The sequence below is a fragment of the Pogoniulus pusillus genome, chromosome 15, assembly GCF_015220805.1.
Source record: "Pogoniulus pusillus isolate bPogPus1 chromosome 15, bPogPus1.pri, whole genome shotgun sequence".
Lineage (NCBI taxonomy): Eukaryota > Metazoa > Chordata > Aves > Piciformes > Lybiidae > Pogoniulus > Pogoniulus pusillus.
Window position 1 is genome coordinate 8,464,081 of NC_087278.1, and position 12,633 is coordinate 8,476,713.

General features: G+C 48.1%; 1 protein-coding gene across 6 annotated transcripts in view; it reads right to left on the reverse strand.

The window, feature by feature from the left end:
* Positions 1-12,633, reverse strand: part of CACNA1I (calcium voltage-gated channel subunit alpha1 I) — a 209,588-nt gene that overhangs the window by 80,625 nt on the left and 116,330 nt on the right. For all 6 annotated transcript variants that reach the window (XM_064155219.1, XM_064155216.1, XM_064155218.1 and 3 more), the window contains one exon: positions 4,424-4,521. In XM_064155219.1, the coding sequence (XP_064011289.1) occupies positions 4,424-4,521 (98 nt within the window). The remainder of the gene's footprint in view (positions 1-4,423; positions 4,522-12,633) is intronic.

Below are 12,633 nucleotides of genomic sequence, written 5' to 3' on the forward strand. Positions count from 1 at the left end.
TTTTTTTTTGGTGGTGGTGGTGAATTTTTGTGTGGTTGTTTTTTTTCCTGCTGTGGTTCGGTTTTTTGCTGCTGTGGTTGGGTTTTTTTGAGTGCTGGTTCAACATTCAAGTGTTACTGCTCTTTGGGCACTAAATAATCTACCCAGACAGACCACTTCAGCACTCTTCCACTCATGCAATAATCATTCATGTTCCTAACAATTTTGTCCATCCTCCTGATAATAACCTGCCAGCATTCAAGTCCACATGACCATACTCCTCCCCAAAAAGTAGTTCCTACCTGGGTGCCCCTATGTATGCCTTTAAAATGGCCACCACTGAATGCTGGATCACATTGTCCCCTCACAGCCTTCTGGAACAGGGACAGAGATCTGCTGGATAGAGTCCAGTGGAGGGTTACAAGGATGATGAGGGGACAGGAGGGCATGGCTGATGAGGAGAGGCTGAGGGACCTGGGGCTGTTTAGTCTGGAGAAGAGAAGACTGAGAGGGGATTTGATAAATGCTTATAAGTATCTGAGGGCTGGCTAGAAGGAGGGGGACAGGCTCTGCTCACTTGCTCCCTGGGATAGGACACGGAGCAATGGGTGTAAGTTGCAGCACAGGAGGTTCCACCTCAACACAAGAGGGAACTTCTTTACTGTAAGCGTCACAGAGCACTGGAACAGGCTTCCCAGAGAGGTTGTGGAGTCTCCTTCTCTGGAGCCTTTCAAGGCCTGTCTGGATGTGTTCCTCTGTGATCTGTGTTAGATAATACTGTCCTGCTCTGGCAGGGGGTTGGACTCGATCTCCTTGGGTCCCTTCCAACCCCTGACATCCTGTGACCCTGTGAACGTGGTCAAATATCTGCCTTTGGGATTAACCTTCCTGCCTCTCCCCAGATATCTCACACTCTCACCAAGACCTCAGCCTCCCTCTAACCTTCTGCTCTTTTTACTCCCCACTTGCTTTGCTAGCACCTGCAACACCTCCAGCTTAGTATCATCAGTATATCTCACTAACAGACTTTTCTCTTGCTTCAGATCAGTAATGAAGAACTTTAAAAAGACATTAAAAAAAGATTTGTGTCCAAAGGTCCCATTAATTATGTTTGCTATACCCCACTGGGCATCTTCTTGCAATGCAGATCATTTCCATTTATCACAAGCCGTTGTTTACAGCCTCTTCACCAGTTTTCACCCCTTAACTCAGTGCTTTCTCTCCCAGGAAATCTGATTCCTTTTCTTTTTTTTCTTCCCTGTAAATTAATGACAGGCTGTCTTCCTCCCAAAACGTTCTCTGCATATAACTGCAAATTTATGTAGCAAGAAAAATACTTAAAGATTTAACCACCGAGTGGAAATTAAACCAGCATCAATTTCACACAGGTAGAATTTTATGCTGATAAATTGAGCAGACAGACAGCATCAGGGCTGGGACAGTCAGGGGAAATTCAAAGGCCCTGTGCTCTACAAAGGTCAGGCAAAAATGAGTGAAAGCATCCCTGGTGCCTCTGCATGGACGAAGCAGATCCCTGATGAGTCAGTTCTGCTGCTCACACTGCTCCTCCTGGGGCAGCTCCTGCTGGCAGGGAGCAACTCCAGCTGCTCCAGGAGATAACTAGGAATTAAACAAGACCTTGGTTCTGTCAGTCAGACTTTACTCCTGACCACTGTTGCCCAGCAATTAATATGGCAGACATAGGCAGGAGTCACTTCAGTGTTAACATGTCCAGAGAAGGGCCACAAGAATGATCAGAGGACTGGAAGCCCTGCTGTATAAGGAAAGGCTGAGAGAGCTGGGTTTGGTCAGCCTCAGGAGAAGAAGGCTTAGGGGAGACCTCATTACCAAGTATCAGTACATAAAGGGTGGCTAATAAGAGGATGGAGACTCCCTTTTCACAAGGAGCCACATGTAAAAGACAAGGGGCAATGGCTACAAGTTACTCCTGGGGAGATTCCAACTGGGCTCCAGAAGAAAATGTTTCACAGTGAGAACAGTTAAGTATTGGACAGTAAGACTCAGCTTGACAGGGTGCTGGAGCATCTCATTTAATATACATTATCACCCAGAAATGTTGGTCCAGGTGATCCTTGAGGTCACTTCCAACTTGGCATTCTGTGGTTCCACTTGCCACCATGCTTACATCTACCCTGATAACAGGGATGAGCCTCCTCAAAGTGGTCTTTGAACACAGACTCACAGATCTGCTTATGAAGCATAAGAACGGTGCTGCCCTCACACAGAGGCCATGCGCTCGCTGGAAGGGGTGAGCCTACCACGCACGACCTACAGAAGAGATGTACCATGCTCACAGCAAGGCCTGTGGCTGGCTCCCAGCCCTCTTCTCTCTGGAGAAGGACCAGAGAGACAGGCTGGGAGAGTTGTTTTTACTGATAGTCGATAGCCAAAAGGTTGTTCTTGGCTCCTACCTTTATCACCCCACGATAGACTTGTTATACAACTGGATGTACACTCAGTGCCCAAACCAGCTCCTCTACCTGGTGCCCTCCTGCCACTTTGGGAACATCAGATTTTGCCACAGTTCCTTCATCACAACTTTTGGCACCTTCTATCCCTAGCTACTGCTCAGAGATAAAAATACACCCAAGGAAGAGGGACAAGGTCTGCAAAAGACTTCTAGAGAAGCTTTGTCTGAAGTCTGTGATACTAAAATCCATCTCAGTAGCATGCTCAGAAAAGAGGTGACATTGTGAAAGTGACTTTGGCACAAGGAAAATCATGGGAGGAAGACTGGGAAGTTGGCTGTGCAAACTTTGATCTGGAAAAGAAAAAGTAGCTTCTGAGTCTGAGAGGATTAGGAGAGCTCTGGCAAGGTCTTAGGCACTGCAGACAACCTGATAGGGAGATTACGGGGAAGAGCAGAGAGGCCTCCTGCCATTCTGCAAGGCAGAGAAACATGCAAAAGGAGTGCCTAAAACCTGACAGGGCTGCACATGGCAGCTGCTGCCTTTGCACAGAGAACACCCAGAAACATCAGAGTGACACAGCAGACTGAGTTCAGGGCTCTTGCAGCCACCTGGTCCAAACGGCACGCAACCTGCCTGCCAGTTCGCTGCCATCCACCTGCATAAAACCACTGTGAAGCCTGAGCCACCTCCATCAATATTTCCTGCAGTTAAATAACAACACCACCTGCTTCCTTGCTGCAGGGTTGTAGAGAGAGCAACACTGATGAGAAAATAAACTTAAACAAAAAAGGAGAGGTGAAAGAAGAGGTAAGAAACAGTTCAGCTGCAATAAAAATGGAAAAGCAGAGTGAAGATCACAGGCTCACAGGATGTCAGGGGTTGGAAGGGACCCAAAGTAATCATCGAGTCCAACCCCCTCCTGCCACAGCAGGACCATACAATCTAGCTCAGGTCACAGAAGAATGCATCCAGATGGGCCTTGAAAGTCTCCAGAGAAGGAGACTCCACAGCCTCTCTGGGGAGCCTGTTCCAGTGCTCTGTGACCCTCACAGTAAAGAAGTTCCCCCTTGTGTTGAGGTGGAACCTCCTGTGCTGCAGCTTACATCCATTGCTCCTTGTCCTATCCCAGGCAGCAAGTGAGCAGAGCCTGTCCCCTCCCTCCTGACCTCCAGCCCTCAGATATTTATAAGCATTTATTAAATTCCTTCTCAGTCTTCTTGTTGCCATCCTCTGAGGAGGAAGGAAGTGAGGGCTATGGAGAAGCCACCTCCACTGTGGGAGCAGCACATGCTTCAGGGCTGCAGATTACAAACCAGGGCTGCAGGACCTCTCTGGTGTGCATGCAGGCCTGAGCAGGGCTGCATTTCAGATCCAAATGGTACTGGTGAGCAGCATTTTGGCTACTGACACATCCCAGCTCCAGCACAGCCCTGGCAGTACTGCACCCAGCGATGCACAGCCTGGCTCACACGTGCATGCCAGCTCACAGTGGGGATAGCTGGCACAGAAGAGGGAGTACAAGGCACAGGGTGAGGAGAAGAGAAGTACAACTGATGCTACACACCTTTTAGCTGTAATGGCATGAACGTTTTTCAGACAAGAGGACCTGGAAGAGCTTGTGAAAGCCTGTGCAAACCAACTGGCCCTGCTTCCCTGAGCACACCCCTCCCCAGGCACATCTCCTTCTGAGGCCACAGACAGCATCAAACTCACAGCATCCTTCAGTGACAGGAAGGAAAAAACCTCCTTTCTTTCATTTGCACACCATTCAGCTTCAGCTCCTGAGCCATCAGCATGGCCCTGCACAAAGCATGACCATGTTAGGAGACTGTGGTTTTGCCACCCACCCAACAGCACTTCTTGGCCCCGTGATGGGCAAAAGCAGTCGCGCAGGAGTCTCCACTCAGTTTGCACCTGAACCTCACTTGGAGGACACCACCACACACAGCATTACTGATCAAGTACTCTCCATAGCCCAAGCTGAGCAGGTATGAGAGGGAAGCATGACTTACTGGGCACACGGTTGATAGCTTTCAGGGGTCTCAGGACACGGACAGTACGGATTGCAGACAAGTTAATGTTCTGGAGATCCAGGGAGTACTCCACCATCCTGCAGAAGAGGGGAGAAAAACAAAGAAGTTTAAAATAACACAGAATTTTGGGTTGAGCCACAGAGTCATCATTTCATCATTGAAAGGCATCTGGAAGTCATAGAAATGAAGCTTGCATCTCCAGGAGCAAAGCTGAAACCTCCAGAAGCAGGACTGGATCCCAAAACGCCCCTGGCAGGAAACAGTTCATCCACAGCGAGGCAGTGGGTGGTGAGAGGGTGCCATGTGGATGCAGGACAGGAGTTGCAATCATGTTTACCTGCTGCAGCTGTCAGGAGGTGAAGGAGCTGCACGAAGATGCCCAGCAAGAAGCAGCCACTCCTGGCAAGGGCACACATGTGGGGAGTACCTTTCCTGTGAGGCCAGGAGGAGGGAGCAGCACAGCTTTGCTGAGCATTAGTCTGCAGCAAAGGTGCTCCCAGTGTGTCACTCATCTCACAGTACAGGATGGAGTCCGTGAAGGTGGCTTTGGCTAACCTGTTCCACATCACACAGAACCAACTTAGAGCAGTAACTGCTTTGGTTAGATGGGAAGACTTTTCCAGTAGCTGTGGATAACTCCTTTCTGACACCAGCCAAAAAGAGGAAAGTCTCCTTTTAGGACAAATGCTGGACCTTAGCTTTCCTAGCCCTAAATTACCTCAAAGTACAAAGAGCCATGACTGCTGCAAGAGCAGCAGGCACAGGTGAAAAACGTGACTTGGCCCAGAACCCCTCAAGCCCATTGCTCCCCTCCTCATCCAGCGTGGCAAGTGTCCAGTAACTTGCCACTCTTGGATGATCCTAGTCATTTACCCTTTCCATCTGAGGATCTCAAAGCACTTTGCAAGTTTTAGTGAACATAGCTCTTGTCAGCAGCTTCCCTAGGGTGAGCCTCATGTGCAGAGACAATCACAGAACGATCAAGAGAGTAACAAAGTTTGCAGGTGAAACAGCAGCAGAGTCAGGATGGGAACTGCTTCTCCTGAAGCTTTTCTCAGATGAATCTACAAAAAAAACTCTGTTTTCCTTGGCCTTTCAACAGGCTCAAGTGACAGGGAAGGATCAGAGAGCACAGCCTTTTGTTATGGCATCCCTTCTCAAGCCAAACCCATTACAACATGGATAAAAAGACCCACAAGCCAATAGTCCTGTAGCCTGAAGTCCACCCCAATCCCTCTGTTCAAGCACAAGGAAGAAGTGAATCGGAGAGCCTGAGCGAGGCATTGAGAGGGAAAGAGTGTACAGCTAGTCTGTAAGAAATAGAAGAGAAAGGACTTGAGTGAAAGGACTGATCCTCCTATTGATCACCCCTTTCACTCAAAAGGACCTCAAAGAGCAAATGTCTAGTTATCTGTCTACACTTTTCACAAGGAGAACTTGGCAGAGTGATAGATTTTCAAACACAATGAGGCAAACCTGTCGAAGTGTTGTGATTATTCCTTCTCACGCTCGCTCTCTTTCTCTCCCTCGTTCCTTTCACTGTTCTCTCATGCACTTTTAGGGTAATTGCACGAAATAATTCTTCCTCTGAAATGCAGTGGCATTCATTTACCTCCCTGGAGCTGTCAGCTCCAGATACACTGAGAGCAGAAGGAACGAGAAGGGTTTTCATGCAGGTAATCAAAATATTCACACCCTCAGAAAAAAATACTACCCCCAAAAAAACCCATCCCAAACCAAGCAGCATCACTTAGCTTACAGAGAGCATTGGTGGCAGAGGCTTGGGATGCAGTCAGAGGAAATTGGGAAGTGGGTATGAAAGGAGGCAGAACACACATCCATATAAATGCACAGACATGACTACAGAGTAGCACACAAAGCATGTACACGGGGCACGGGGCCTTGGACAAGCTCGGATCAGCCTCGCTCGGAAAGCACAGATCAAGACATTGTGCTCCAGAAGTAGGCAAAACTGCTGAAACTTTGGAACTATGCTTCCAAATGGGTTAGCTTGAAAAGGAGGAGGCTGAGGGGAGACCTCATTGCTGTCTACAGATACCTGAGAGGATGCTGTGGAGAGGTTGGTGCCGGTCTCTTCTCATAGCTAAACGATGATAGAACAAGAGGGAACAGCCTCAAGCTGCGACTGGGTAGGGTTAGATTGGACATTAGGAAACATCTTTTCATGCCAAGAGTGGTCAGGCATTGGAATGAGCTGCCCAGAGAGGTAGTTGAGTCACCAACCCTGGATGCATTTAGAAGTTGTTTGGATGTGGTGCTAAGGGATATGGTTTAGGGTGCACCCTGTAGAGTAGGAATATTGGTTGGACTTGGTGATCCTGAGGGGCTTTTCCAACTGGAATGTTTCTCTGAGTCTGTGATTCTGTTATGGGCAAAGCACCATATGGGCACAGCAGCATTGCTCCCAGGACATGGGCTAACATCTCTTCATAGCACAGAGACTTGACACAGGAGCATGGAAACATAAAGGTTGGAGAAATTTGGTCAAGTTCCAAGAGATGTTGAAGTACTGGAACATGTCCAGAGAAGGGCGACAAAGCTGGCGAGGGGCCTGGAACACAAACCCTGTGAGGAGAGGCTGAGGGAGCTGGGGGTGTGCAGCCTGCAGAAGAGGAGGCTCAGGGCAGAGCTCATTGCTGTCTACAACTACCTGAAGGGAGGTTGTAGCCAGGTGGGGTTGGGCTCTTTCGCCAAGCAACCAGCAACAGAACAAGGGGACACAGTCTCAAGTTGTGCTGGGGGAGGTCTAGGCTGGATGTTAGGAGGAAGTTCTTCACAGAGAGAGTAACTGGCATTGGAATGAGCTGCCCAGGGAGGTGGTGGAGTCACCGTCCCTGGAGGTGTTCAAGCAAAGCCTGGATGAGGCACTTAGTGCCATGGTCTGGTTGACTGGCTAGGGCTGGGTGCTAGGTTGGCCTGGATGATCTTGGAGGTCTCTTCCAACCTGGTTGATTCTATGATTCAAGGAACTTCCTTTCCTCTCCTAAAAAAAATCATGTCTCCCAGAGCACTGACCTCAAGGTCAGATCTCAGAGGGCAAACAAAATATGGATTTGAGCAGTAGTAGAACAAACCTGAAAGACAATCTGGCAGATGCTACATAAGCAAAGAGCCACAGGAGGTTTCAAAAAGTGGTCTTTTCTGAAGCACAAGTGACCAAATGAGCAGCCCTGAAGAACACCACAACCCTCACAGCAACTGAGTACAGAGAAAGTGCACAGGGCTAGAGCTGAGAATCCATCAGTGGGCGAAGGCAACGTTCTTTCTTGGACTTAGCCACCCAAAATTACTTTAAAAATAGAACCTCTGTCTACAAACCATTTGAGTTCTATCCTCTCGTGGCTACAGCCATATTGCTGGCATTATAATGACAGTGTGATGGTTTGGGTGTTACCCACCCCCCCTCACACACTTTGAAAATCACCCAGACTAGACTCAGCTGGCTCTGGAAATTTGAATGAAGCTTATATTTACAGCTCAGCTCAATATACAAGCAGATATTTACAGTATATATGCAGTTATATATAGAAATATGCAAGGTAAAAGGTAACACAGACACACAACAGAAACCTGAGTCCCCAGGAGGGGTTCCCAACCACCCTTCCACCTTCTCCCACCCCTCTCAACCTTACCCCAGTCCCAAGGAAGAACAGAGGTTCAGCCAGGGGGTTAGGAAACAAAGTGGATTAATCAGAGAGATGGCAGAGAGAGGCTAGAGAGAGAAAAAAAAGCAGCTCCAAGCTCCCCAGCAGAAGTGCCTTATCTATGTTTGGATTCTTATTCTTATACATCTCAGCAAGCCTATGAGTGAAGTAGACATCCCCCTGGTTTGTCTTTCACAGCCTGTCATCTAGTTCCCACCAGAACATCCTAGCTAGCTTCAAACTAGCACAGACAGCAACCTTAACCAGGCTACTGGTCGCATCCCTGCCCTTTCCTAGCTTACCAGTCCACATGCCACTAGAAAATCAGTAACAGAGCAGTGAGTGTGGGTCCTCTCAGAGAGGGCTGAATGCTGCCCTAGCTGGGACTCTGCAGTGCAAGCAGCCAGCAGGTCAGCCTCCTGCAGCCCTCGGTGGCTGCAGATTTGCTGCAATTAGGTTCCAATTTAGCTGGGAAAAAAACCCACCAGTCAATCACTGTACCAACAGAACCACAGCAGGCTCTTCCCAGGGATGGGTCAGAGAAGGGCAACTGCTACATTTTTCAGAGAGCAACTTCTGACAAAAATAAGTCCAGCTCCAGCAGGCCCCAGGGCTTCGGCTCTCTTAGCAGACCCCTTCTGCCTACAGTTCTTCCTGAGGCCTCCTCTTGCCTGTAATAACAGCCAGGATGTTTAAATCCCCATGGATGAGTTTGTTCTACTGCAGTCACATAAATCATATCCAGAGCAACTCCAAACACAGTCCTGGGGCAATGTGGTATCAGGGTAGCTCATTCTTGCCCTAGCGATGGCTTTAGCATCAGTTCACGTTCACACTGGCCAAAAAACCCCAACCATTTTCTGTGTAGGTAAAAGCAACAAATGTAAATGCTGCCTCCTCTCTGGAGCAAAACAGGATCTCTCAGCAGCTCTGCTGGAGTCTCTGGCTAGCTGAAGCATTTCAGGGATTGCCAGCTCAGCTGTTTTTTGCTCTTATCTTTCTCCAGCCAGCACTCCCCCCCACTGTCTGGAAGCCCTGTACAGTTCACCACCTCTAGGTTTGGGCTGTACCTCTTCTCTTGCCACATGCAGAGCTGGTGCCAGGTTGACAAAGTCAAAAAGGGCTCACAGCAGATATTAGCAATGGTAGCAGATTTATATGAGGAGGTTCACGTTTTCCTGTGCCTGTGTCTCATGATCTTGTGCTGGTGTGTTAGGCACCCAGTGCTTATTTGGACTTTCATGCAAGCATTCTGTGCTTAGATCCTCATCAGACCGGCAACCTGGGGAACCATGTGTTCACTGGGTGCTCATAAACCACAAACCAAGAAACATTAAAGCTAACAGCAAACTGTTTCCTTCTTATTAAACTCCAAAAGTTCCTCACACTCCTTTTCCTTGCTTTGTGGTACCAAGTGTAGCCCCCACAACCTGACTGCTCTTCATCTAGTTCCCAGCTAATTTCTCGGCTGCTTTAAGCATGTCTTGTTTATCTTAGATAATTTAAGATCCAGGAGAAGTCAGTCAAAGTTTAGGATCAGAGGGAAGAAAAAGCCCCTGTGGTTATTACAAGCTGTCCTTTTCCCTTACCATGATGGGGCAGGAGGGAATGCATCCATCCCAAGGGAAATGACAACTCGTTTCTGGCACCACTAAAGTATTTTGTGGTCTCTGGCGTGGGCGAGTGAGCGCAGGGGCAGGTTAGGAAGGTGGAACTGTGCTAAATCGGAGAGAAACTCCTGATCTGCAATGCAATTTGAGCACTGGGCTGTCAAGATAATTGAATTTATACAGTATTTTTTCTTCCTTTACTAGAGATTTTCTTCCTCAAAACTTAGCACATTAAACTCTTCTGGAATGAGAGGGGCCTGATGTGTGCACTGTCTCCATGCCATACAGCTCCAGCTTGATGCATGGTGGAACACTGACAGGGCAGGAGATGGGACAGGGGCACCAGCTGCATAAAAGGATTTCATCCTGTGGAAGCAGCGTGGTGCCTGGCAGGGAATGCCCCTGTGCTTGAGTTCTGCCTCTCTCCCTAATCTCAAGGTACTGCAACTCCTCCCCAAACATTCCATCTCTTTACCTCCCTCTGACTCATGTCCACTTGCAACGTTTCCACCTCTCACTTTAATCTTCCTCCTCAAGATCCAGTTTTTCATTCACCCTTTGCCTTTCCTTCATCTTTCCCCACTTTGTCTTGTAGCCTCAATTCCCTTCCCAATCTCTTATTTTTTCTTCTATCCTCCCCTTGGTTCCTTTTGTCTCTTCCCCTGCTAACTACCCTCCTGCATCCTTAGTCCCTGTTTAGATGATAAACATTAGCCTATGGTCCGGGGAAGCCTGCTCAGCTGAACACACAAGAGACCTTGAGTTTAACAGAGTGAGCAATCTGTTAGCACACTGACCCTGTCCATTTGTCTTGTGCCAAACCACTGGAGCAGACAGCGAGCACGAAGGGACAAGGAGGCATGCAAACCACCAGCCTCACAAACCCTCGCTCCTTACAAGCTCTCAACAACAGCAGAACAACTTCATTGGCTACCACTTGGCACTTCTTTTGCTGCTGTGCACCTATGAGCTTGAGAGTGGGCTTGGATCCGTTTTGGCACTCTCCACCTCTCCAAAAGCAGTGAAACCCAGGGGAGAAGAGCAGTGCTCATTTCCCAGCAGCAGAAATCTGTGGCCAGCGTAGGTCTGTGCCAAACAGGAGAACGCAGACTAACCAGTGGGATGGAGGCAGAAAAACTAAGGCTGTTTAAAACAGACACAGTAAGAACATGAAAACCATGAAAGGAGTCCAGAAAACTCAGACCCTGCCTTGCTGTCCGTGCAACCCTAGATACTGCACTTTCACAGTGCTTGGTTAGCAGCTTCCTCACAGCTCCATTTGATGAAATCCAGGATCAAAACAGTTCAGACATTACCATTTACCTCTTCACATTTACGCCTCCTCCTATCTTTATTAAACACTTCCTAACTTTCCTACTCTTAGCTCCTGAACTTCTGCTTGCTGAGAACTGGCAGCCAAGAAATAATTCTTTTTAATGGATTCTGGAAGCACTCATGAAAAATACTGAGGCAATGTTTTCCCCAGGAGACAAAGTCAGTATGTTTTGGTCAAATCCAAAAGCTGCCTAATTCCCCTCCTCTGATAGGGACTTTCAACTGAAATCTAATTAACTGCATTCTAATCAATTCATATTTCTTTGTCAAATAAATTTCACGTTGGTGCTGGAGCCAGAAACTTTGTGGCTGTGACTTCCTAGCTGTAATTTCAGGCTTGCTTATGAGTCTCTGTGGAAAGTGAAGCTTTACCCTGCCTGTGGACTTTTATTTGGTCTTTGCATCTATGAGCATCTGGAGCAACCAAGACAGATGACTGTTTTGTTGCTTTCTGTTCCAAAATCCTTTACCTTCTCAGCTATAATCAGAAGCCTAAGCCTAACATGAACCTACACCATGACTAGATGTGACTTAACCAATGTCTTCTGCATATAAGAATATGTCTTTCTGGGTTTGGACCCTTGTTTGGCCAAATGCCACAAGCTGGAATTCCCACTACTTCAAAGACCCAGAATACAGAAGTCACAGGGAAAATATAAGCCTGCCAGTTTTCCCTGCCTGATATTGGCATCAAAAGTTGGATTTGACACCTCTTTGTTTACCAAGGTGCCCATTCCCTGGATATATGAGCCACGTGTGAGCTACTCCACAACTCAAATCTCCCACCTGCAGTTTGTGGGGTGGTGGTGTAGGCTGATTTGTCCTTAAATCCTCCCACCTCTGCAGTACACACCAAGGTAGGGGGAAGGTCTCACTGACTTTGGTCTGGCTTCAAAGACTGTGGCTACAGTGACAAAAAGGAGCAAAACTGGTCCTTCCACAGGACAATGCACTTCAATGGTATATACATATCTCCCTTCTTATATTCACGAGTCATTCTGATGAAATGCATCACTTGGTCCATCTAGTTCCAGCCCTCAGTAGCCAGAGATGTAGCAGGGGTTATGGGCTATGGAGAACAGATCTGACCAGGCTCCCCCAGAGACTCCATTAGTTGAGTCTGTGGAGTGCAAAAGAGGGAGAGCAGGCAGCAAAATCATAGAACCAACTCCAAGATCATCCAGTCCAACCTAGCACCCAGCCCGAGCCAGTCAACTAGACCATGGCACTAAGTGCCTCAGCCAGTCTCTGCTTCAACACCTCCAGGGACGGTGCCTCCACCACCTCCCTGGGCAGCCCATTCCAATGCCAATCACTCTCTCTGTGAAGAACTTCCTCCTAACATCCAGCCTATACTTCCCCCAGCACAACTTGAGACTGTGTCCCCTTGTTCTGTTGCTGGTTGCCTGGGAGAAGAGACCACTTACTGTTGCCCACAACTGCCTGGATAATGGTGACCAGTGACACTGGAGCACCAGGAAGGAGGCAGGAGGAAGAGCACACACCTGAAGAGCTAATGTGAGAGCACCTGTGGCATTTAAGACACCTCCTGTCAGCCTTTGGTAGGACTGGACATGCC